This window comes from Eriocheir sinensis, chromosome 3, assembly GCF_024679095.1.
Source record: "Eriocheir sinensis breed Jianghai 21 chromosome 3, ASM2467909v1, whole genome shotgun sequence".
Classification (NCBI taxonomy): domain Eukaryota; kingdom Metazoa; phylum Arthropoda; class Malacostraca; order Decapoda; family Varunidae; genus Eriocheir; species Eriocheir sinensis.
This window is the reverse complement of record NC_066511.1, coordinates 11,407,806-11,431,267: the sequence shown is the minus strand read 5'-3', so window position 1 is coordinate 11,431,267 and position 23,462 is coordinate 11,407,806. Positions and strand designations below refer to the sequence as shown.

Sequence of the window (23,462 nt, the reverse complement as noted above, 5' to 3'; positions counted from 1 at the left end):
CCCATCAACCCGGACTCTAGAGGAAGCCGTCCAAGCGAATCAAGAACGAGTTCCGGGGGGCAGCATGAGCCAATGCAAGATGGCGCCACTATAAACACTCGCCTGCGCCAGAATGGGCTGGGCCGACCGTCAGGCCCCACCTGGAAGAAAGCCTTGGGTCGACCATCAGGCCCCACCGGGAAGATGCCTACCGGCGCAATAGGCAAACAACGTAATAAAAAATAAAAAATAATAATAATAATAATAATAATAAAAAATAAAAAAATAATACATAACAGACTCCTATAGATCTGGACCTCCTCTTTCCAGTGGTGTTTTTGGTTTTTAGCTGTGATGAATAGTTTTTGAGATACAGAGGTTAAAAGAGACCCCCCCATTGGGCTGCCCGACTGCGCCTGAGGGGATAGTCGCGTCCGCACCACACGCAAGGAAAGGGTTAATGCTGTAGTAGCCCCCCATGTCAAAGAAGTTGAACCACTTTGTACTAACCAATCAATCATCTTCAGCTATTACTAGTCCACTGCTGGACAAAGACATTTCCCAATGTTCTCCAGCTCTCTGTCTAATATTAGCATACTCCATCTTGCATGATGCATGCTACTTTACTTCCAGAAGAGCCAGACCTATGCATTATGATGTCCATGTCTTGCCTCTTCTTGCCTCATCTATTAACATAACTCAAGAAAAGTATACCCTCAGATGAAGTGATTAAATTGAAAGTATAATTTTTTTCATAAGGGAGGCAGCTCAAGGGTGGGCACAGTTCCAGTAAAATAAAAAGAATGAGAGGCCAGAAGAGAGATCAATTTCTGGAGAGGTGTCTTGATCCTCTCCTCTTGAATGAGGTCAAGTTGTAGGCAGGAGGAAATACATCCGGAGGGAGGCTGTTCCAGTTTATCAGTGGGAGGGATGAAAGAATGAAGATGCTGGGTAACTCTTGAATAAGGGATTAGGATAGAATAGGGATGAAGAGTAGAAAGTCATGTGCAGCGGGGCCACAGAAGGGGTGGAGGTATGCAGTTAGTATGTTCAGAGGAGCAGTTAGCATGAAAATATTGATAGAAGATAGCAAGGGATGCAACACTGTGGTGGAATTTATAAGGAAGAAGACAGTACGAGAAGGGGAGTTGATGAGGCAAAGAGCCTTTGACCCCACTTTGTCTAACAGAGCTGTATGTGTGGAGCCCTCCCATACTAAAGATGCATACTCCATATGAGGACAGACAAGGCCCTTATATATAGACAGCATCTGAGAGGAGGAGGAGGACTGGTGAGACAATACGTACATGTAATATTCTAATCTATCCATGCTAAATTATTAAAGTTCTAATTACTTTTGGCAGACGGGCCCTTCTTTTTCGTTTTTTCCTCTTCACCCTCTCCTGCCTCGTCTCCATCTTTCTTCAACTTTTTCTGGTACATTACAGAGAAGTAATTCATGATCTTGTCCCTCCTGGAATGAGACAGTAAAATTAATGAAAATCATGTAATATTGTAATGATTCATAGATTTTTGCTATATTTATTGCTCAAATGACAATTACTAAATCTGTTTTGTACCCTAGGTATAAGACTCATGGTTTTGAGAGTAAATACAGTAATCCCCCCTCCATTGCAGGGGTTACGTTTCAGACCCATCCGCAATAAGTGAAAATCTGTGAAATAGAAATACTCTATTTCAATACACCCTAGGCATGTTTTTATAACTTTACAGGTACTTTTAAAACAATAGAAACACACTGTACACTGTAGGGAGACACGCGGAACCGAGACAGAACAAGGCGAACTGCTTCTCTCCCTGCAAGATGCTTCTAGAACACAATAGCCAATCAGCGGCCGAGAAAACAATACCGACGCCCTGATTGGCTGAATCTGTACGGCCATTTTATCGTGACGCATGAGATTTAAACTCATAAACAATGCTGCGGAATGCTGCGAAATGGCAAAAAAATACGCGATATCAAAATTAATAGGTCTTAAAAAATATAAAAAACGCGAAATACCGGGACCGCAATAACTGAACCACGATATCACGGGGGTTACTGTAAACATTGTGATAGCAAAATTTCACTACTGACAATTTTGTTCTCAAGCCAGTGAGCTATTATATTATAATGTACATGGCTTAAAATACAGGTTAAAAAAAAAAAAAAATAACTAAAATTTATCAAGGCCTATTCACTTTCATATACAATTAGAGACCTACAATGTGCCCTAAGGAAATCATAAACCTATTGCAGCTGTAAGTGACTAATAATAATAATAATAATAATGATAAAAAATGTACTGGAAACAACAGTATCATGTGAATGCAGAACTCACCTCTCAAATTCCCTCTCTGCCTCCTCAGCACTAAGAGCTTTGTATTGCTGGATGAGCTTGAAGTTGTACCACTCTTCCACTGGATAAGCTTCAAATGCCCCATCCTTTCCTTGCATGAATACATACCACGAAGAGTTTTCTGATACACCTCCCTCCCTGATCCCTTTGAATCTGGAAAGCAAAATAAATTGTCAGGCTTGGACTTGGGTGAGAGTATGGGTAGAGAGGCTACTATATTAAGGCGTCAAGATAACCAAATATAATTCAGGCATATCATTACCATAAACCCTGTTTTCATGGGAGACAAAAGAAAAGAAAAAACAAAGCTGAGGACAAAACCAAGACGATGGGCTTATGAAATGGCCTACACTGCACACCTGCCTATCGTTCTAGTATTACAGCAGAGTATATTGAAAATTTTATTGTCTAAAATACATCTCATCCTCAACTAAATTTTACATAAATATGTACCGTATTTGACGGCTTACAAGATGCACTTTTTTTTCTAAAAATGTCTCAGAAAATCACCCTGCGTCTTATAAGGTCAAGGGTCAGCTATGGGTTACTGACTAATGGAGTTTTAGTGCTGCAGTGGCCCTTAAATTAAACTGCAAACATCTCCACAAATGTAAACAAGGTGGCGATCGCTTCTACATCAACAACAGCAACTCTTTTCTAAAGTAACAATGTATAACAGCAGTAGTTACCGGTACCTCATATAGAATAACACCAGTCACAAAGAAAATTAAGTGACAACGCTAATCATGCATGTACTTAAACAAACTAACGGATGGTTGTATACCAAACTTGAAGGCACGTGCAAGACCCACTGTGTTTCCTTAGTATAAAGCCAGATCATTGAGGTAAGACAGATCTTCTTCATAAAACTGTTTTACTTTGTTTAATTGGTAGACACAAACAATATATGGATAATTTTGGCAAGATATTGAGAAGATAGTTTATTATATAGTATGATGCACAAACTTTACACCCGTTACCTCTCTGACAATGTCGCTTTCTACACCGTATTTGTTTACGTCTCAAAGCAGGACTCTCAAGTCTCTAAGAAGGACCAGTTCTGGTACATCCAAGCAAATATTAAGGTTTTCAACCCCTAAAGGACAGCTGGCGAGAATTCCCGCTCGGGCAGGGAGAGGCAGAAAGGCAGGGTGCGGGAATTCCCGTCTTCTGGTTTCCCGCCAAGATTCGTACTTCCCAACATCATATCTCTGCAGTGCTACAACCATGGAACTTCTAGTTTCTTTCATCATGTAAATAAAAGATTGTGAAGTAAAAGCACTATGAACTATAGTCTGTTTGTCTGAAATTGCCACACAGGGCACTGATGAAGATCACCTATTTACCCAAATTTCATCAACGCAGCACTCACTCTGCAAGGAGAAAATCTCACTCTAGCCCATCCTTTAGGGGTTAAATATAAAATATTGGGATTTAATAAGGATCTAAATACATAGGAAACTTTAAAAATAACCTGATAGTGGGGAGGGCTACGAATGTCAGGCGCAAACCCTTCACCTGACATTGTTGTTTAAACCTGTTTATTTATTTATTTTTTTAAATGCCTCCACAAATGGAAGTGCATCTTAGAAGCAGTTTAATACGGTATATAATAGCTCAATAGTAATATTATCAATGAGTTCTATTTATGTAGCAAAAACTGTGATGTGACCCAAAAGCAAAGCCATTTTAAGTCTCTAAAGAAAGGGAAGAGAAAGCTTTTTTTGTTGTTGTTTCACCGATGGAGGCTTTCTTGGTGGGGTCTCAGTTGTCAGGCCCAGCCCGTTATGGTGCAAGCAGTTGCTTATAGTGGCACCATCTTGCTTGGCTCATGCCGCCCCTCAAGAGCTCATCATTGATCCTCTCTCAAAGAGAATCTAGAGTCTGGGTTGATAGGTGGTCTGCAGGACAACATGTGGGTAGGCCACTAGTTTCTGACATCATCATTGTGTTGTTGGTGGCTCTTGACAGACTCACTTCTGACTTGTGACTGGCAAGCTGAGATATGGGGATGAGACAGCATACCGTGAAAAAAGATAGCAGGGGTGGAGCCAGATATAAAAAGTTTTGACTCCAGCTACGACTCCAGGAAATTTTAAGGTTGCGACTCCGACTTCAACTCCAGCCCCTTCTCCTCCCCCTCTTCTGCAGTACTGTGCTGGGCAGATCAAACCCAGCCACACAACACCACATGCCACACCCTGTCACACCACATCACACATGACACCCAGCCACACCACACCGCACATCACACTCAGCTGCCCCACACCACATCCAGCCACACAGTACATCACACTCAGCTGCCCCACACCACACCACACATCACATCCAGCCACACAGTACATCACACCACATCATGCATCACATTCAGGTACACCACACCTAGCCACACCACATTACACATAACATTCAGCTACACCACACCACACATCACACTCAGCTACACCACACCAAGCCTAGCCACATCACATCACACCCATCAACACCACTCCACGTACCACAGCCAGCCACACCATATATATTACAACAAGCAACACCATGTCAAACCACACCTAACTACACCATGCCACACATCATACCCAACCACACCACACAGCCACACTACACCCCACAGTCCCCACATGAAATAACAAATCATCCAGATAAACCACACCACACACTACACCCAGCCACATTACAACACACATCACATCAAGCCACATCCCTCTACACATCACACCATATGTCACACCACACCCAGCCATATCATATCACACATCACACATCACACTCAGCCATGCTACATCAGACATCACACCACTCTACACCACACAGCACACTCAGCCACACCATAACTCATACGAAATCCAACCACATTACACTACGTACACGTTACACATTGCCACACCACATCACAACCAGTCACTCCACACCTCACTTCATACCCAGCCACACATCACAACCAGTCACACAAAACCCAATCATGCCACACCCAGCCACACCGCATCACACATCACACCACACCCAGCCACATCACATGATACATTACACTTAAGCCACACCACACCTCACTCCACATCCAGCCACACAACACACATCACACCCAGTCATTCCATACCTCACACCACATTATGCCTCATACCACACCCAGCCACACCACGCCACACATCACACCCAGTCACACTACATTTCACACCATACCCAGCAACACCACACCATGTCACACCCACTCACAATATACCTCACACCACACACAGCCACACCACACCTCACATCACACCCAGCCACACCTCATCACATCACACCCAACCACACACCACACCATACCCAGCCACACCACTTCACACATCAGACCCAGCCTGTATCGTTACGTGTATGATATGAGCTGCAGACATGTGTCATGCCCAGCGAGTTTCATTTTTCTCTTTTCTATTCTCCAACACGACTTCTGCGTGTATCAAAACACACGAGAAATTAATCAAGACCAGGAGAGGGTATTCGCCGGCTGCCTGGGATTGAACCCGCGACCAGCGTGAGGAGAGAGCCACTTCCTATGCCCACACTCTTATAAACCTTTCCCACACTCCCATTGACCTTTCCCACACTCTTATAAACACTTCCTACGACATTTCGTCGTTACGACGCGGTCCCAATAAATGATTCTATAATTCTTGTTTCGACATTCGACATTTGGTTCGTAAATACGAACTTCACGCAGGAATTAGTTTGTGGAGCGGGGTGGAAGAATACTCAGAGAAAGGACAATATGAGCGTAGCTCACTTCCTTTATATCACAATTAGGTAAATATGGAAGAGGAAAGGGAGGAGGGGGACAGAGTGAGTCATGAAAAAAATACCGATAGAGGATGTAAGAAGGGAGAACAAGGAAAAGGAGTGGAGGAAACAGGGAGAGATCTTACAGCATCATATGAAGTTGCAATGATGCTTATGAAACACAGGAAATCATTTAGGGATGGAGAACTGATAAAACTGTGCAGTGAAAATGGCACAAGCATTTGGGTAGAAAAAAGTAGCCAGGAAATTTGAGTGTGTCATTATCCCACCAAACAGTTGCAAGAAGAGTAACTGATCTTAATGAGCATGTTTCTTTAAAACTGAAAGATATAATGAAGCACTGCAAATACTTTTCATTGGATTTAGATGAGAGTACAGATATAAGTGACACCAGCCAGTTACTCATATTCACATGTACTGTAGACGAGGATTTCGTGGTACATGAAGAGCTGGTCAAGATGAAGTCCTTGAGTGGTGGCACAAGAGGCTCAGATATTTATGCTGCACTCGAGTCAGTTGTCAATGAATATGGAGGATTTGAAAAATGCTCTTGCATTGTAACAGATGGTGCAAGAGCTATGACTGGCAGTGGACTAGTTGGTTTACTGAAGGAAAATGGAGTTGATTGTATCACACTTCACTGCATTATCCACCAAGAAGCATTATGTAGCAAGGTATTACAGATGAGTGATGTCATGCAGTGTGTGGCCAGGATCGTGAATTTAATCAGAGGTGGTAATAAGTCACGACACAGAAAATATATATCTTTCCTTGAAGAAGTGAATGCAGAATTTAGTGACATACCACTGCACTCAAGTATCAGGCGGCTTAGTGCTGGAAAAACGCTCCAGCATTTTTTTTGCTCTTCAGAAAGATATCCTTTCCTTTCTTCTAAATGAACAGCTGAGCAATACAGAGTTGTACCAAACTCAGCTACAAGATAGAGACTTAATTTGCTCCCAAGCATTTCTAACAGACATGACAGCCCACTTGAATGTGCTTAATCTGAGCTTACAAGGCAAGCAACAAAATATTTCTAAACTGGTTGGGCACATTGAAGTTTTCAGCAAGAAGCTGTTGCTATTCAGTGCTTGTTTAAGAAAGAATGATCTTGCACACTTTCCTTCATGCCGTGAACTCATGGCAGATGATATAAAGTCAGACTTTTCATGCTTTGTCAGAAAAATTGAAAGCTTATTTATTGAATTTGAAAACAGATTTAGAGACTGAGAAACTAAAGCCCAGTCTTCTGTTATTTAACGACCCAATGGAAGTTAATGTGGAGGCACAGTTACCAGAACTTCAGCTTGAGTTGCGTGAACTACAGTCTGACTCAATGTTGCTTACAAAGAAAAATGAAAATCAGGAGAGTTTGTGGAAGTTGGTTTGCAAGGATAGATTCCCCAAGCTGAGAGACTTTGCCTTAAAGCTGCACTCCATGTTTGGTATGTAAATGCACATTTTCAACCATGAAGCAAGTAAAATCTAAAACCAGAAATCAAATGGAAAATAAAACACTGGATGCATGTCTTAGGCTTGCCACTACCAACATTGGAATTGATATGGAGACCCTAGTAAAAGACAAGCAGCGTCCCCAGACTTCTCATTAGCAGGTAAGGACTACCACCACTTTTATATTCGTGCAGTGCCTTTAACTTTTTTTTTTTTTTTTTTTTTTTGCATACAGGCCCAGCATAGAACCTGTGTAACACCTTTTAAGATCTCACAATGTTTTTTTTTTTTTTTTATAGTCTTGCAAAGGCCTTAGTTCTTATTGGCCCTCCATGTGACCGTTTAAAGTTGAAGTGGCCCAAGATGTCAAAAAAGTTGGACCACCCTGAATGGTACATATCCTCTAACTCCTTCAATATAAATTTCAAGAAAGCAATTATATTCTTCTTGTACACTCTTAGCCTCTTTTATTACTGCCCAGTTCATATTTCTGAAAAAGGTTTTAAGTTCCTCATACCTAGCTTTAAAGTACTTTCTCTTTTTCACTTTATGCTTTTCTTCAAACACTTCTACACAATTACTGTTCATTTCTACTTCTAACACTTCGTGATCACTCTTTCCAAGCGGGCATTTATACTTTACATCTCCTTCTATGTTTATTAATTTTGTAAATATTAGATCTAGTTTTGCCGGCTGGTTGTTTCCTCTGTATCTAGTTTCTTCCCTCACCCATTGATTACGGAGATTATTTTCTGCCAAGTCAAGTGTGTGTGTGTGTGTGTGTGTGTGTGTGTGTGTGTGTGTGTGTGTGTGTGTACCACACTCTCAAACATTTGGCTATTTTCCATTACATTAACATTCTGGATTGATGCATAAGACTTTCTTTTAGTGTAGATATGTTCTTCGTTTGAATGGGGACCACAAAGAGGAAAATATTTAATCAGGTGGGCTGAAAAAGACCACAGTAACCGAAGGATGAGAGAGCAGATAAAGGGACAAGGGCGAGGTGGGTAGCAGACGCTATTGCAATTACCGGGCGCAGTTGGTTCAAAAACTATACTCGGTCGGTCTCTGTGGATTTTTTACCCTCTCAACTTGTCCTTTATATCCAAAATCCATTATAAGCGGGTCTGTTGTAACAAGGGTTTACTGTATGCAACTTACGATTGCTCACACTTACAACCATACCAATAACACCCTGTGGCGTTTATTTATGCTCCTGATACACACGCAACCGAAATTTGAAATTTATGCAGTACAATGAAGAATATCTTACATTTACATTTTTTTCTAGAATAACCCATGACAAAAAAAAAATCAGTGAATAAATAGGGAATAGCTACTGTACAAGGTGTTTGTGAGACTATGCCCTTCTCTATTATTCCACAGCCTCCTCATTCTATTGCACTCCACTCCCTTACCCACTGCTCAGGCATGCTTCGGGCTTGGTTGTTTGTTTCTAAGTTATAGATTTCTAATTGATTTGCATAAATGGGTTATTTCCTGTATGAATTTCTCCCGTACAGTGAAAAAGTATGTAAAATGGTGTATTAGTGCTGGTAGGCCCCCTTCCCCTCAAGAGCACATAATCCAGTACAAGTAACACTGATGATGATACTATTTAAAGGTTCTTGTAAAGTGGTAATAGTAAAGGTAATACCTGCCTTTTTTTCCATTTCTGAATAGTACATAAAACTTCTTTAAATAGAAAAACTTTAGGTCTCAGGAATGTGACTATTTTTGTTATGGGTTACAAAACTTTGCAACAAGTGAAAAAATTGAAAGTATTTATTTGTTACCTTAAACACAACCACTCAGTATTCTAATTTCCTGTTCTAAGAAATGTTAAAACTGGAAAATTAACAAAATTCAACATATATGGCTTTCCTTTCCCCTCACAATTAATTAAGACACTCACTTTCTGCCATTCTTGCCAGCCACAGAGAGAACCCAAGGCTGGTCTTCAGGCCGGTACTTCTTCACATTGATGCCATATTTCTTGCGGCGTGCTTCCTCCCTCTGCTCTCTGCCATATTCTGAACCTGCTCCATACCTGTCAGGAAAACAACACCATTACCAATTCTTCAGGAGATTGAGAAAATCAACCTTTCCAGCACTTGAGGAGTGGCAGACCAATGATGTGTTTAATTGATTATGTGTATACTACTAAATCTTGGGGATCATTACTGTTTCCAATTTAGTGTCCCATGCAGCCAAGGTCTGTCACTGATCATGGTATAAACTCCAGCATGCCCCACCTGGATCCATGCCACCAGCAAGCCTGATCCATCTTATTCTTTATTTCAAATGCTGTGTATGAATAGTAAGACTTCAGAAATTAAATTACATGAAAAAAAATGCTATGTTCTGCAAATGGCAAGAAGTGAAATGAGATCTCTATACACCTACAAAAATGTGTGATGATATAATAGCAAGACAAAAAGAGGAGAGAGATCTCGGGGTGGCACTCCTTCCAATTTTGCATGCTTTGATTTCTGTCAACTATAATTGCTATAACTGCAATCAAAACGCTCAGCTGTACAGCTTAAGAAACCATCAATTCTGTACCATCAGAAAAAAAAAACCCAGTAATCTTAATCTAATTATATCAGTAAGAAAAACACCAATGCTATGGGCATAAACACTTCCATCTGAATAAATGGTAATGAGATTCTAGCAGCTGAGTCTCACCTAGGCATTTCCTCTTCTGTTCCCTTGAATTCCTTCATATTGTTCTCACGAGCTACCTTGGTATGCGTCCATGTCTTGAAATCCACCCCCAGTGCTGCATGGAACCGCATCATGTGGTACTTCTTCTTGGTATACCTAAAAACATAACTGGATGTCAGGAAGGAAAATATTATGAGAGAGAGAGAGAGAGAGAGAGAGAGAGAGAGATATAACATATATATATATATATATATATATATATATATAGATATATATATATATATATATAGATATATATATATATATATATATATATATATATCCTCCCAAAAATCAACCCAACCACCACCATGAGATTTTCCCCCTTGGAAAAAAGTCCAACCTGGCAACTCCTTGAGGTATGACTATATTATCCCTGGTAAAAAGGACTGGTTAAACAGGTGTGAGAAAGAAAAAGAAAATGGGATGACACAGACCAAATGGCAGAAGAGAGGTAACACTAGAATAAAGGGTACAAAAATATAGGAATTGATATAGGAGAATATGCAGTCTGGGTTCCCTCCCAACACTGCTTGGTGCAGGAAACAAGGCAACAACAAAGAAGATACTCACTTGGGAACTCGCACCACATACTCCGTAGCTGATCCCTGCAACAAAAACAATTGTTGTAATAATATCTTCATGGATGTTGTACTTCTACTACAGGCTAAAAAAATGTCTTGGGGTCTGAACAGTTTCTATCTATAGCTTTGAAGTCTTGTTTTTTTCCCAGGAACTAAATTTGAAAGTGTAGCCACGGAAAGAGTCTCAAGTTCTGTTTATATACAATCTCTTTGCATTTTACACATGCCCTTTCCCACCTCTCTCCATGTATTACTCAATTCGATTGATCCACATTACTGCTATGAAACATGAGCTGCTCTCTTTCTCACAGCTATTAATTTTCTCTCAAGTTTAGGATGATGTTAATGTGCTTCTCTTCTGTCCTACATCAATAAATCCCATCAAAATAGCATCTTAGTTAAGCTTGAAAGCTATTCAGAATGAGTTCTTTGGTATCCATAAAGTGTTAAATCGTTGGGGGGTCATCACACATATTACTGTTCAATGTTTTACTAGATATTACAGGGGGTCGTCGACTTACGATGGAGTTCTGTTCCTACAACACATTGTAACCCGATTTTGTATGCAAGTCGAAACACACCCTTTATTAGAAGGAACTGTCGGCCCTAACCCTCAAATCAAAGTGCCATAAGCACCTAAATCACTCATCTATGCTAATACAGTAGTTAAGTCATAATTAGACAGTGAATATTTGTACCGTATGAAAAACATCTCGTCGTCGTTTCTCCCTTTTCTGATTGTTTCACAATGCCTAATTTCACTTCCATTGTGATGGCTTTCCTTTTCTTTGAAGCACTGCCATCAGAAGAGTCTGCCTTATGCTTGGGAGACATAATGAAGACATAAAGTAACATATGAAGAAGTAAATCAAGCAATAAAAAGATAAAAAATGAAAAGGCAGCAGGAATTGATGGAATCACAGCAGAAATGTTGAAGTGTGGAGGAGATGTAGTTATTAAATGGATGGTCAAGATATGTGAAGTAGCATGGGAGGGAGGGGGGTGCCAGCAGATTGGACAAAAGCCATCATTGTCCCAGTTTACAAGGGGAAAGGCAGGAGAGGGGAGTGTGGGAGCTATAGAGGTATAAGTTTCCTGAGTATACCTGGAAAGGTATATGGAAAAGTCATAATAGAGAAGGTAGAAAGACTTACAGAAGAGAAAATCAGTGAAGAACCAGATATTTTCCTTCAGGATGGTAGTAGAAAAAATAATTGCAAAGGGAAAGAAACTATATGCTGCCTTCATGGACTTAGAAAAAGCTTATGACAGTCAATTGGATTGCATTGTGGGATGTTTTAAAGATATATGGTGTGGGAGGAAAACTGCTTAGTGCAATAAAGTCTTTCTATGAGGATGCATCAGCATGTGTCAAAATTAGTGGAGAAACAAGTGAACATTTTGAGATAAAAGTGGGCTTGAGGCAAGGGTGTGTCATGTCACTGTGGTTGTTCAATACTTATAAGGATGGTGTCATGAAAGAAATGAAGGGCAAAGTTGGGGAAGTTGAAGCAAAAATGTAAGCTGAGGGAAGGAGGTGGGTGATGAATTCAATCTTGTTTGCTGATGACACAGTGCTCATTGCAGAAAATGCAAGTGACTTACAAAATTTGGTCAGTGTTTTTGATAGTGTCTGTAAAAGGAGAAAGCTGAAAGTAAATGTCAACAAAAGTAAAGTGATGGTTTGTGAGCGGAGTAGAAGTGAGATTGTAGATTTTGTAGGCCTATATAAAGTGGGAATTGAATGTGAAAAAGAATGCAAAATAATTTTGAATGGTGAAGAAATGGAGGAGGTCTATGAGTTTAAGTACCTTGGATCAGTTGTGTTAGGGTGGTGGATGGAGGGAGAGATAAGAGAAAGGGTATTGCAAGGAAGAAGGGTGGTAGGGTCTTTGGGACGAATCATGAATGGCAGAAGTGTGAGCATGGAGGTAAAGAGGGATTTGAGAAATACAATAATAGTACCAACCCTCACATATACAAGTGAAACATGGGCCTGGAATGAAAGTCAGAGGTCTAGAGTTCAGGCAGTGGAAATGAGTTATTTGAGGAGTGCAAGTGGTGTGAGTAGAATGGATGGAATGAGTAATGAAAGTGTGTATGAGCATTTTGGAATGTGTCATGTGGGTGAAGGGATGAATTGTGGAGTGGTGGAAGAAGTGAAGCAGCAGACTTTAAAGTGGTTTGGCCACATTAAACACATTTGGAACATTAGAGGTATGGAGCATCTAAGGTATTCCCAAAGACTGAAGGCTTTGGACTTGTACTCTGTCCATGATCGGCTGCTACGACATGACATGGTAAAGTATTGGCAAATATTTCACGGTTTTTGTGCTATTGCCCCCGAGGATATGTTTGTCAGTCCACCTCTAGGCACCACAAGAGGCCATCGGTATAAGGTTGCACACATAAGAACTGAATTAGAGATCCGCAAGAGGTTCTTCAACGTCAGAGGTATTTCGCTGTGGAACTCTCTTCCCCAGCATGTTGTTTCAGCTAATTCACTCTCGGAAAGCTGCTCATCTCGGTGACAGACTTTTTACATTTTAGTTTGTTCATTTACATATTATTAATTGATTATTTACTTTGCTGCACATGATGCACAATTCCAGCTCTGTCTATACCACATGTATTTGTATGTATGGAGGTTACTGAATTAGTCGGGGTGGTGCATCAGCAGAGTGCGGCTTCCTTTTGGGCCCTGTGTCTACCGGGTTCTGGGAAGCCCACCAGGTGAGAGAACATGGAGCGAATGGAGGAGAGTGAGATGACCAGAAGGGTGTATGTGAGTGAGATAGAGGGAGGGAATGTTAGAGGATGACCTCCACTGAAATGGAGAGATAGGGTGAAGGAGTACGTTAGGGAGAGGGGTGACAGATCCTTGAGAAACTTTGAGCAGGCAAGGAGGGAGTGTCTAGATAGAGAAAGATGGAAACTCTTCTGCCGTGGGAGCTCCTAGAAGCAGGCGTCAATGAAATGATGATGATGATAAAGTCAATGAAAATGAAAACCACGCACTCAGCGGATCCCCAAGCTTGTTTTGGGAGAGAAGCGTAGTGAACCCACCAAACGATGCTCACCTCACCATCTGGCGTGGCACCGGCGGCCATCTGTGCTCACATAAACCGCCTTCACCACACTCATGCCCTCTCACTAGTAGGTTGTCACCTGATTGCAAGGTTTCTGTCCTCCAAGTAGAGTCTGTGGCACCAAACACAGTGTATCTTCATTGTTTATCACTGACACAAGTAAAACCACCGGCTAGCCGGGATCCATCCAACACCGCGCCTTTAACACTACTGCGGCTTGTGCAGGAAGTGCAGGCTCTCGAACCTCTTGCCTGAGCTGTCAGAACACATGAATCCTTACTGACCGGATTTTGAATCTGCTTTACAGGCTCGTATTCCCAGTATACAAGGTGATTGTGGATATTGACTTCGCGCCTCCAGAATACGATAATACGCCTCCATATATCATAGTAAAAAAAAAAAAAAGTACTTAGAAGTAAAGAAGCCGAATTAATCCCCTTCCCCCAATGATCTTGGGGACCTGTATTTGGGTGGGGGAGCATATTTAAACTACTCCAACCGAACTTTACGACCTGCTAACCAAGGGGGGACTGCGCCCCCCCCTGGACCCCCCCCTCTTACAGGTGCGTGTTCTAAAAAAAAAAAAAATAACCACGCGTGGTGGACCTGGTCTCACATGCGTGGGCTAATGGCTAACTAAGCGTACCATCGCTAACCAAGCGTAACATCGGTAACAGTGTTAGGTAAAGGTGCGTGTTCTAAAAAAAAAATAACCACGCGTGGTGGACCTGGTCTCACATGCGTGGGCTAATGGCTAACTAAGCGTACCATCGCTAACCTAGCGTACCATTGGAAATAGTATTAGGTAAAGGTGCGTGTTCCAAAAAAAAATAATAATAACCACACGTGGTGGACCTAGTCTCACCTAGCGTATCATTGCCAACCGGATCGTTGGCAATGCTGCTCATATTGCAATGGCGTCGCCATGTAAACACATCGTCCGTATGTATAATATGCCCTTAAGTACAATATGGAGGCATAATATCGTATTTTCGAGGTGCGGAGTGATTTTCAATAATTACCTTGCGTGGTTTCCGTACGTTGTAAAAAAAAAACGGAATGTATGAAATTTCCCTACATCTAAGTAATTGTAAGGAATTTCCCTACATCTAGGGTATTTTTCAACCCCTCATAACTCAAAAACTATGCATTTGCGACGCATTTCATGTTTACCGCCGCATTCCCCGAAGTCTCAATGGCCCCCTAGCCAATTTTGGTTGCGAGGGGTGAGTATAGGCAAACACTAGAATAATACCGTAAAGTGATAAAAAACAAAGGAAAATAATAAAATAAAGGCAAAAGCATGTGTTGGTCGCACGAATCTTTACCGCCTGGAGTACTACCTTCAAGGATTATAAATAACAATGATGAACACAACCCCTGCACCCACCTGAGACGAGCCTGCCATGATGCTGGCGGCTCGGCTGTTCCTTCCTCAGGGCTGCTCCACCACGCACGCCAGTCAGGCACAGGACAGCTTTATACTTCGCTTGCCCGTGTCGGTGCTGCGGCCTTCACCCGCTTGTCTGCTCCTCGCCCTGTCTTGCTGCTGCTCGCCGCTGTGACTTTCCCCTCGCCGCCCGCAGACAGCTGTTTGTTTTGGTCCTGGTCTTGGCCCTCTTGAATCTTCTTCTTTTGACCTGTTTCACTTTGTATCGCTTCTTTTAGGTCCTCCTTGATTCTTCTTGACACTTATCGCCCCTTCCATTTAGAAACAGGGCCTAGGTTAGGGGTACATACATCCAGGTCCGGGTTCGCGCGCGGTCAATGGAACACATGTAGCCGGGTTCTGAAAAACGGAGCCATGAGTCTAAAATATATACCAAGTCAAGTCATACGCAGGTTTGTGGGAGGAGACACGGCCGAGGCTTGGTTTATGCGTGACACTGCTTGGAGCCAAACTAGAGAATGTAGAAACAGGGATTTAGAGAAAACGAGGAAAGGTGTACTAATTTAAATCAATCACTTCAACATGCCCTCCTTCACACCCCACACCGCCGTTTGTAGGCAATGGAATTACAGTCACGCAATAGCACATTAAAAAGACATACTTATTTCGTCGGTGGCTTGCCTGAACACGCTGTGAAAGAAGGCGAGAATGCACATCCTCCATGGCCGCAACTTTAGTCACCCTTGAACTGGCGGTTATTTTTTTTTTTTTAGCTTCAAGTGACGTCATCCCACTGCTACGCTTCAAAACCGCCTCCTGCGCGTACCCGTCGCAGTTTTGAAGCAGAGTGACTTGACTTGGAATATATAGACTTAGGACGATCGTTCTCTGCCGCCGCCCGTGTGCACACACCCTGGTGACGGCCAGGCACGAGGCTCGCCTGTTTTTTGAGTAGCTTTCCTCGTTTTACGATGAAGAGGGCGAAGCACCGATTCTGGTAAAAAAAAAAAAAAGATCTCTGTTTAAATGTCAGAAAGATTGAGACAAAGTTGCTGCAGAAACTATGCCAAGTATGACCTAACAGCCTCTTTTTTAAATTTATAGAGGGTGCTAGACCCGAAATGATATACACAGGGGCGCGTGTTATGAGGGAGGTATTGAGGAAAATCAAGTGATTCAGTACGATTAGTGGAACAATGTAAATATCCAGAAGTACACCTGTAGTGCGGCGACTAGGCCTGATGAGCGAGCCTTCCATAACCCACTTGGCGAGTGGGGTACCTCTTGTAAGGAGTGGCTCTCGATCCCGTCACGCTGGCCGCGGGTTCAATCCCAGGCAGCCGGCGAATACCCTCTCCTTGTCTTGATTAATATATCGTGTGTTTCGATACACGCAGAGGTTGTGTTGGAGAATAAAAAAGACTAAACCTCGGCATTTCACTGGTGGCAGATCGGTGGGCATCCTCTCCTGGGATTCTGTTGAGTCTCCCCGAATGGGTAATAGGTTGAGTGATGGCCCATGCTCTCCGAGGTTAATAGAAAATGGGAGTATTGGACGTATGTCTCAGCGGGGACGTTGTGGAATGGGAGTATTGGAGGTATGTCTTTACGGGGACGTTGTCAACACACAGAAATTAATCTACATTGGGGGGAAAGCCGTGTAGTGCGGCGACTAGGCCTGATAAGGGAGCCTCCCATAACCCACTTGGCAAGTGGGGCGTACCTCTTTGGCCGACTCGGTAAGGAGTGGCTCTCCCGTCACGCTGATCGCGGGTTCAATCCCAGGCAGCTGGCGAATACCCTCTCCTTGTCTTGATTGATTTCTCGTGTGTTTCGATACACGCAGATCGATGTCGTGTAGGAGAATAGAAAAGAGAATAAGAGTAAACCTCGGCGTCTCACACCCTTTGCTCTCTTTAGATGGAGCAAAACCACCACCAAACTTGGGTGTTAACTCCATGTTTTCTTTAACTGACCCTACCTTATGTAGGTAATGGACAATTACCCACTGTCAGTAAAATAGCAATCTATGGTCCTGCTGCCTTACCATTCTTGGTTTCTTTACATATATTTCAACTTCCTCCATATTGATTTTTTAATTCAGCCCATTTGAATCTTTCCTCTCCATGGTTACACACCCTTCTCTCTTAGCAAATAGTTTACCTACTTCTCCTATTTCTTCCCCAAACTCTTAAAGTTGAATTGACTCCCTCACATTCTTTTCTGTGATGAGTTGACCATTCACCTTCAGACATCACATTTCCTTTCACCTCTCAGGAACCTATACTATTTACAACTGCCCTCAAGCCTCTCAGGGTCTGAATCATACCTCTCACATTCTTCCTTTGCGTTCATGATCTTCCATTTTGTCAGTCGTTGCTGCCTCCCATAGTTTTCCCGTGCATTCTCACCCTCTGCTTCACTTTCCTGCCTCTTTCTCCTCAGCTGTATACACAGTCTATTCAGTCTCAGTCTCTCACTCTGTTCCTGCTTTCCAAATATCTTCATTCCACCAAGGTTTGCACACATGCATGCTTTCTACCATTCATTATTACAAACCTACTATGGTGGACTGCAGCTCCTCTCACATTTTCTACAAGTATCTCATTTACTGCATCTGCATCATTCAAACTACCAGATTCAACTTCTTTCACTCAAGTCTACCTGAAAAATTTTCCACCATTCATGTCTCAGCCACTATTTCTTCCTGTCCTTTTCTTTCATTTCATTCTTAACATACAAAATGCATTCCACTGTCAACATATGATCAGACACTATGCACTTTCAGTAATATCTCAGTTTATAAGTACTACCTTACATTATGAGTGTTTTGATTTATGAGCCAAAATAATTCTTTATAAATGCCTTGGTTTATGAGCAGTGATTTGGCGTACGAGCATCCTGTTTGTAGAAGTAGAAAACATGAGCGTGGGTTCCCTTTGTTCGCCGCAGAGGTTGCACCTGCACACTCGTATCAGCTTACTTTGTGCTCTAGTGTACAATCTTTATGTTTTCAGCGCTACAGTATGTGTTCCTTTTGGTTTATGAGCAAAATTCCAGAACAAATTAAGCTTGTAACCCGAGGTATGACTGTATAAAGATAGATATATATATAGATATATATATATATATATATATATATATATATATATATATATATATATAGATAGATAGATAGATAGATAGATAGATAGATAGATATAGATAGATATAGATATAGATATAGATAGACTTAAGCATAAAGAATTCTCCATTTCATCCTCACATTTTTTTGTATGCAATTTATAATTCAAGAGATAGCTTAAATGCTTAATATATAAAATATAATTAATGAAACAAATAAACAAGTAAAATAAACAATGGTATACTATTCTACAAAAGTGGTGAAAGAAAATTACATGCAAAATAATTTCAATCATTATTACTGATGTCATTGTACAAAAATATTTCAGCAGTCCAGTTTTTATAGTTTTCAGCATTTGTAACAAAATATTACACCTAAAAAAAATAGTCATATTGAGGCACAACTCTGGATGCATCAACACAGGGAACAGATTAATGTGTATACATGTGAAGCTATGTACATGTAATGTAATGTTAACTTCATACAGAATAACTTACAAAAGACTTACCAACAGTGTGGATCCATTACTTTTCTGCTATAAAATAATCAAGAAAAAAAAAAGTTTTGTGAAATGAAAAACAATAAATAAATTAAACAAATATTGACATTACACAGATTATCATAACACACACAATAATTCATTATTTGAATTTTCTTATTGTGGAAGTTTGAGCTTGAAAATCTATCTCATCTTATAATTGAACACGACTGTATTATTTTATGAAAAAAAAATATATATATAGAATTTACAGACTGAGACCTTTAACAAGTTTAAATTTCAGTTACACTAAACATAGGACATAGGTTTGATATATGGTGCTTTTCATTCACCATTAGTATACAGCTAATATGGTCTGACTTTCTCAACCTGACTTTTGAGATAGGGTGTGTTCCTAAAGTCACATATACAACAGGGTCTTATTGTATTTGTAAATCTGTTAATTTGAAATGCTAATTATATTAATTAGTTTCACAGCAAATTAGGGATCTTTACAATTTACCGTACTTATCTGGTTTCATGTGAGAAGCCTTCATGATTGTGATACATATATGAAGACTGTTGAGTAACAAATATAAATGATTTAACTCTTTGAAAGATGGTTTCAAACCTTTCAAGTATATTGCATACACACACCTGTTCTATATTCTTAACATGAGTAAGTTGTTATTAAGTAATGTATGTTTGTCTTCACATACTATAATACACATAATTATGAAAAATAAATCACCCAGCTACCCCACAGATTGCACAAAAGTGTAGACATTTCTCGCCTACATATCCACTCTCTAGATATCAGCTGCCAGGAGGCTAATCATGTAGCTGCCATCACTACATCCATGTGTGAAACATTCAATAAAAAACAAACAAATTACAGTGATGAATTTGAGCCATGGCTGTGATCACAATCTGTTAAGACAGCTTACATTTGAATGAATAAATCTATTCTTAAAAGTCACTCATAACATACTCAATTACAACTGCACATGCATTCTCTATAGCTTTATAATTACAAAAGCACAAACATACTACAGAAACTTACACTTACAATAGCACATACATACCATGAAATTTATATACATCATGCAGCCCAAGGGTAATCAAGTTGTCAGGGTTGTAAAAGAAAATCACACCTTAAATGAGATAAAAATATGCCAAATAAAATTAGGCACAGGCATGAGCATGTCAGTGGGGCTGAAGGAGGCAGGGCACTCTGAGAAGGCCCAAGGATGGCACATACTAGCCAAACTGATTGAGAAAAGAATACACAGCTGAGGCAATCTGTTCTGCCTCAACTCTCATGTCTACCGGTGTTCATGTTCACTCTCTGGTGGATAGCCCATGTAGTATGAGTGACTAGGGTAATATCCTCGCCCACTGTTTGCACCCACTGTTCCATAGGCTGAGGGAATTGGTGTGGCTGGTGGAGGGAGCATTTTAAGGGTTCCAGCTCGAGAAGAAGGTGGTGGAGGCAAGGTTGCAGCGTAAGGCCCTGGATATCCTCCCCAACTGCCAGGTGGTTGAGGAGGTTTGAGACAAGTACAATTTCCATGGTTTCTCATTGCTAATGGACCAGCCATTGGGCCCCCACGATACTGAGAATCTGAGCGAAGGCGAATGAGGCATATGATAATGATAAGTATTGCAACAAATGCTACAACACCTCCCACAATACCAATGATAACTGTGTCCATGTTTGTGAGGCCAGAACGTGAAGGAGTGTTTGAATCCTTTACTTCTTCTTTGTCATATTTTGTTCGTTTTGTCACATCATCGTACGTTATAATGCTGTCAGTAGTGGTTGGCCTTCGTCTAGTTGTAGTGAAGAGTGGAGGGTCAGTGGTTGTGGTTGTGGGTCGACCTTCACATGTCAGGTCTGACTCCCCTAATGAGGTCAAAATAGTGCCATTCAGGGTTGCTGGGGCATCACAGGTTACATTATATAGACTATCTCTGGGTCCTCGGGCCACCAGCCAGCGTCTAAGAGTTCGTATGTTGCAATCACAAAACAGTGGGTTGGAGTTGAGTCCAGAAAGGCTCAAGTGGCGCTGCTTTGAATCAAGTGTGCTCAGGAATTGGGGACTGAGAGAAGTGATTGCAGAATCTGAAATGTCTAAGACAATTTTGGAGGACATTGGAACTGGGAAAAAGAAATTTGACAACAAATTACTGATGTTTGTATTAACAAGTCCAATTGTTAACTCTGGACTGTTGATACCAGCAAAGGCACCTCCAGACAAGGCTTCCACTGAGCGGCCCCGAACAGTAAGACTACGTAACCTTGGATAGAAGGCTGGATGGAGCTGGTCATGTACTTCTCTATCTGTCAACTCAATATCCACAACTTCTAAGCCTGGATGACCCTCCAAGATACCTCTCACATCCAGTACAGCAATCTTGGGTAGCGTGTGCAAGTAAAGCTCTCTGAGTGAACGCAGGGGGTTGAGGGCCAAGCGCTCTATGCGGTTCACACTTGAGAGATGGGAGGCTCGTAGGACTTCAAGGTTACTGAGGTAGTTGAAGTCACCACGAACAATGTAAGCAAGAGGATTGTAGGAAATATCCAACTTCCTGAGGTCTGGTACCTTGGGCCAGGCCATGGCCAATCCATAGCTGAGATTTGGTATGTTGTTTTTTGACATGTCAAGTTCTTGTAGGTTTTGGGTCAATTGGAAGGAAGATTCCTTGATCTCAATAATATTGTTGTCGGATAGGTTTAGAGACAACAAAAATCTTGCTTCGATTATTGGTATTTCTGTTACATTTGTTCCTGCAAGACTCAAATGGCGCACAGTCTTTGGCTCATTTAGCAATGTAAAGATATCTTCTGGAGTCAATGGATTGTAAGATAAGTCAAGATCCTTTATATTTACCAGGATAGCTGCATTGCTTGGCACACCACTGATGTTGTTGTGGGCCATATTCAGTGAAGTCAGGAAAAAGTACTGCTGCCTCAAGGTTTCCACAGGCACCTTTTCAAACAAGTTGTAGGCCAGATTTATTGAGTGGAGTTTGTGAAGTTTTGTTCGCTGGAATATCATTTTTGGAAATGACATGAGCTTATTGTGACTCAGGTCCAAATGAAGACGAGCAATGCCCAAAAACACATCTTCGGGAAGTTCCTGAATATTATTGTGACTCAAATTGAGATCCTGAAGCTGAGTTGAATTCTGGAATGCAGTTTCCGATACTAATTCAATAATGTTGTTCTGAAGGTTCAGCTCTCGTAGACGTGGGGAATTAGAAAAGTCATTATCTTCTAGTCTTTCTATTTGGTTGCCCTCAACATCAAGATGTTCCAACTCAGTGAGGTCATTAACAATTTCTGCTGGGAAGAATGTAAGTCTGTTGTGAGCAAGGCTAAGCCAGGAAAGTTTTTTATGCAGTTTAAAGGCTTGAGTCTGCAGGAAAGTGATGTCATTGTTGCTCAAGTCTAAAATTCTCAGTTCTGTAGCTGGTGCTGGTATTGTGAGCTTAAAATACTCTTTCTTGAAAGATGGAAGCATATTCTTATTCAGACGCAGTATGTGAATTAGTGGAATATTCAGAAAAGCAGCATCACTGATACTCCTTATCATGTTCTGGCTCAGGTCGAGTGTATGCAAGAACAGCAAGTCCTTGAAAGCCTCATTTGGAATCTCCTGTATCTTATTATCTTGAAGGTTTATAACATTGATGAAAGATTCATTAAATTGTCCTGAACGAATTTCAGAGATCTGATTTTTGCTAAGATCAAGAGTGGAGAGCTTTCTTACGGGATAAAAGAGGGTGACAGGCAGAGAAGAAAGATGGTTCTCACTCAGGTCAAGCATCTTGAGCTCAGGCAACAGAACAAAAACATCTGATGGAAGGATGGTTATGTTGTTTCTAGACAATATCAGGGAATCTAGTAACGGAAAGTCAAACTGTGGAAGCTCACTGAGGCGATTCAGACCAAGATTCAGTGCTTTCAAGCTGCTCCGTAGGCCAACTAAGCTTTCAGGAATAATGTTCTGGAGCTGATTTCCATACAGATTCAAGCTTTGCAAGGCTGTGAAGTTTGAGAATGTTCCTGGTGGCAGCTCACGGATGATGTTGTGAGCAATGGATAGGCGGTGGAGGCCAGTTAGGGTTTGTAGGCTGTCTGATGAGATGACCCCGACACGATTGTAGTCCAGCGTCAGCCATGTCAGTGTTCTCACCTGTTCAGGTAAAAGAATATGAGTAAGATAGTGTACTTCAACTATATTTCTTTTAAATTTATTCCTGGTTTTACCACATGTATTGTTTTGAGAGTTGTTCATGTGTTATCTATTTTTCTCAAATCATAGCTAACTTCGTTCTTTGAAAATCATACTCTTTGAGAGAGCAATATTACATACAATGTTTATTGGTACCATGCCAGTGTTGCAAGTCATATTTCAATTCTAACTACCTTGCTGAAATAGGTAAGGGGATCATTCAATTCTTATGTAGTGCAGAAGGGGGTGGGGGCTGTTAGGTTTGGTGTCACATGTTGTTTC

The 23,462-nt window shown here is 41.2% G+C and overlaps 2 protein-coding genes across 2 annotated transcripts in view; both read right to left on the bottom strand.

The window, feature by feature from the left end:
- Positions 1-15,695, bottom strand: part of LOC127005060 (general transcription factor IIF subunit 1-like) — a 36,390-nt gene extending 20,695 nt beyond the window's left edge. The window contains exons 1-6 of the mRNA XM_050873534.1: positions 15,338-15,695; positions 10,848-10,882; positions 10,257-10,391; positions 9,484-9,618; positions 2,322-2,492; positions 1,335-1,453 (exon numbers count right to left, since the gene is read on the bottom strand). Coding sequence (XP_050729491.1) covers positions 1,335-1,453; positions 2,322-2,492; positions 9,484-9,618; positions 10,257-10,391; positions 10,848-10,882; positions 15,338-15,355 — 613 coding nt within the window. The 5' untranslated portion in view covers positions 15,356-15,695. The remainder of the gene's footprint in view (positions 1-1,334; positions 1,454-2,321; positions 2,493-9,483; positions 9,619-10,256; positions 10,392-10,847; positions 10,883-15,337) is intronic.
- A 3,045-nt stretch (positions 15,696-18,740) lies between these two features.
- LOC127005057 (protein artichoke-like) overlaps positions 18,741-23,462 on the bottom strand; it is a 106,518-nt gene continuing 101,796 nt past the window's right edge. Inside the window, exon 11 of the mRNA XM_050873522.1 lies at positions 18,741-23,141. Within this exon, the coding sequence (XP_050729479.1) occupies positions 20,265-23,141 (2,877 nt within the window). The 3' untranslated portion in view covers positions 18,741-20,264. The remainder of the gene's footprint in view (positions 23,142-23,462) is intronic.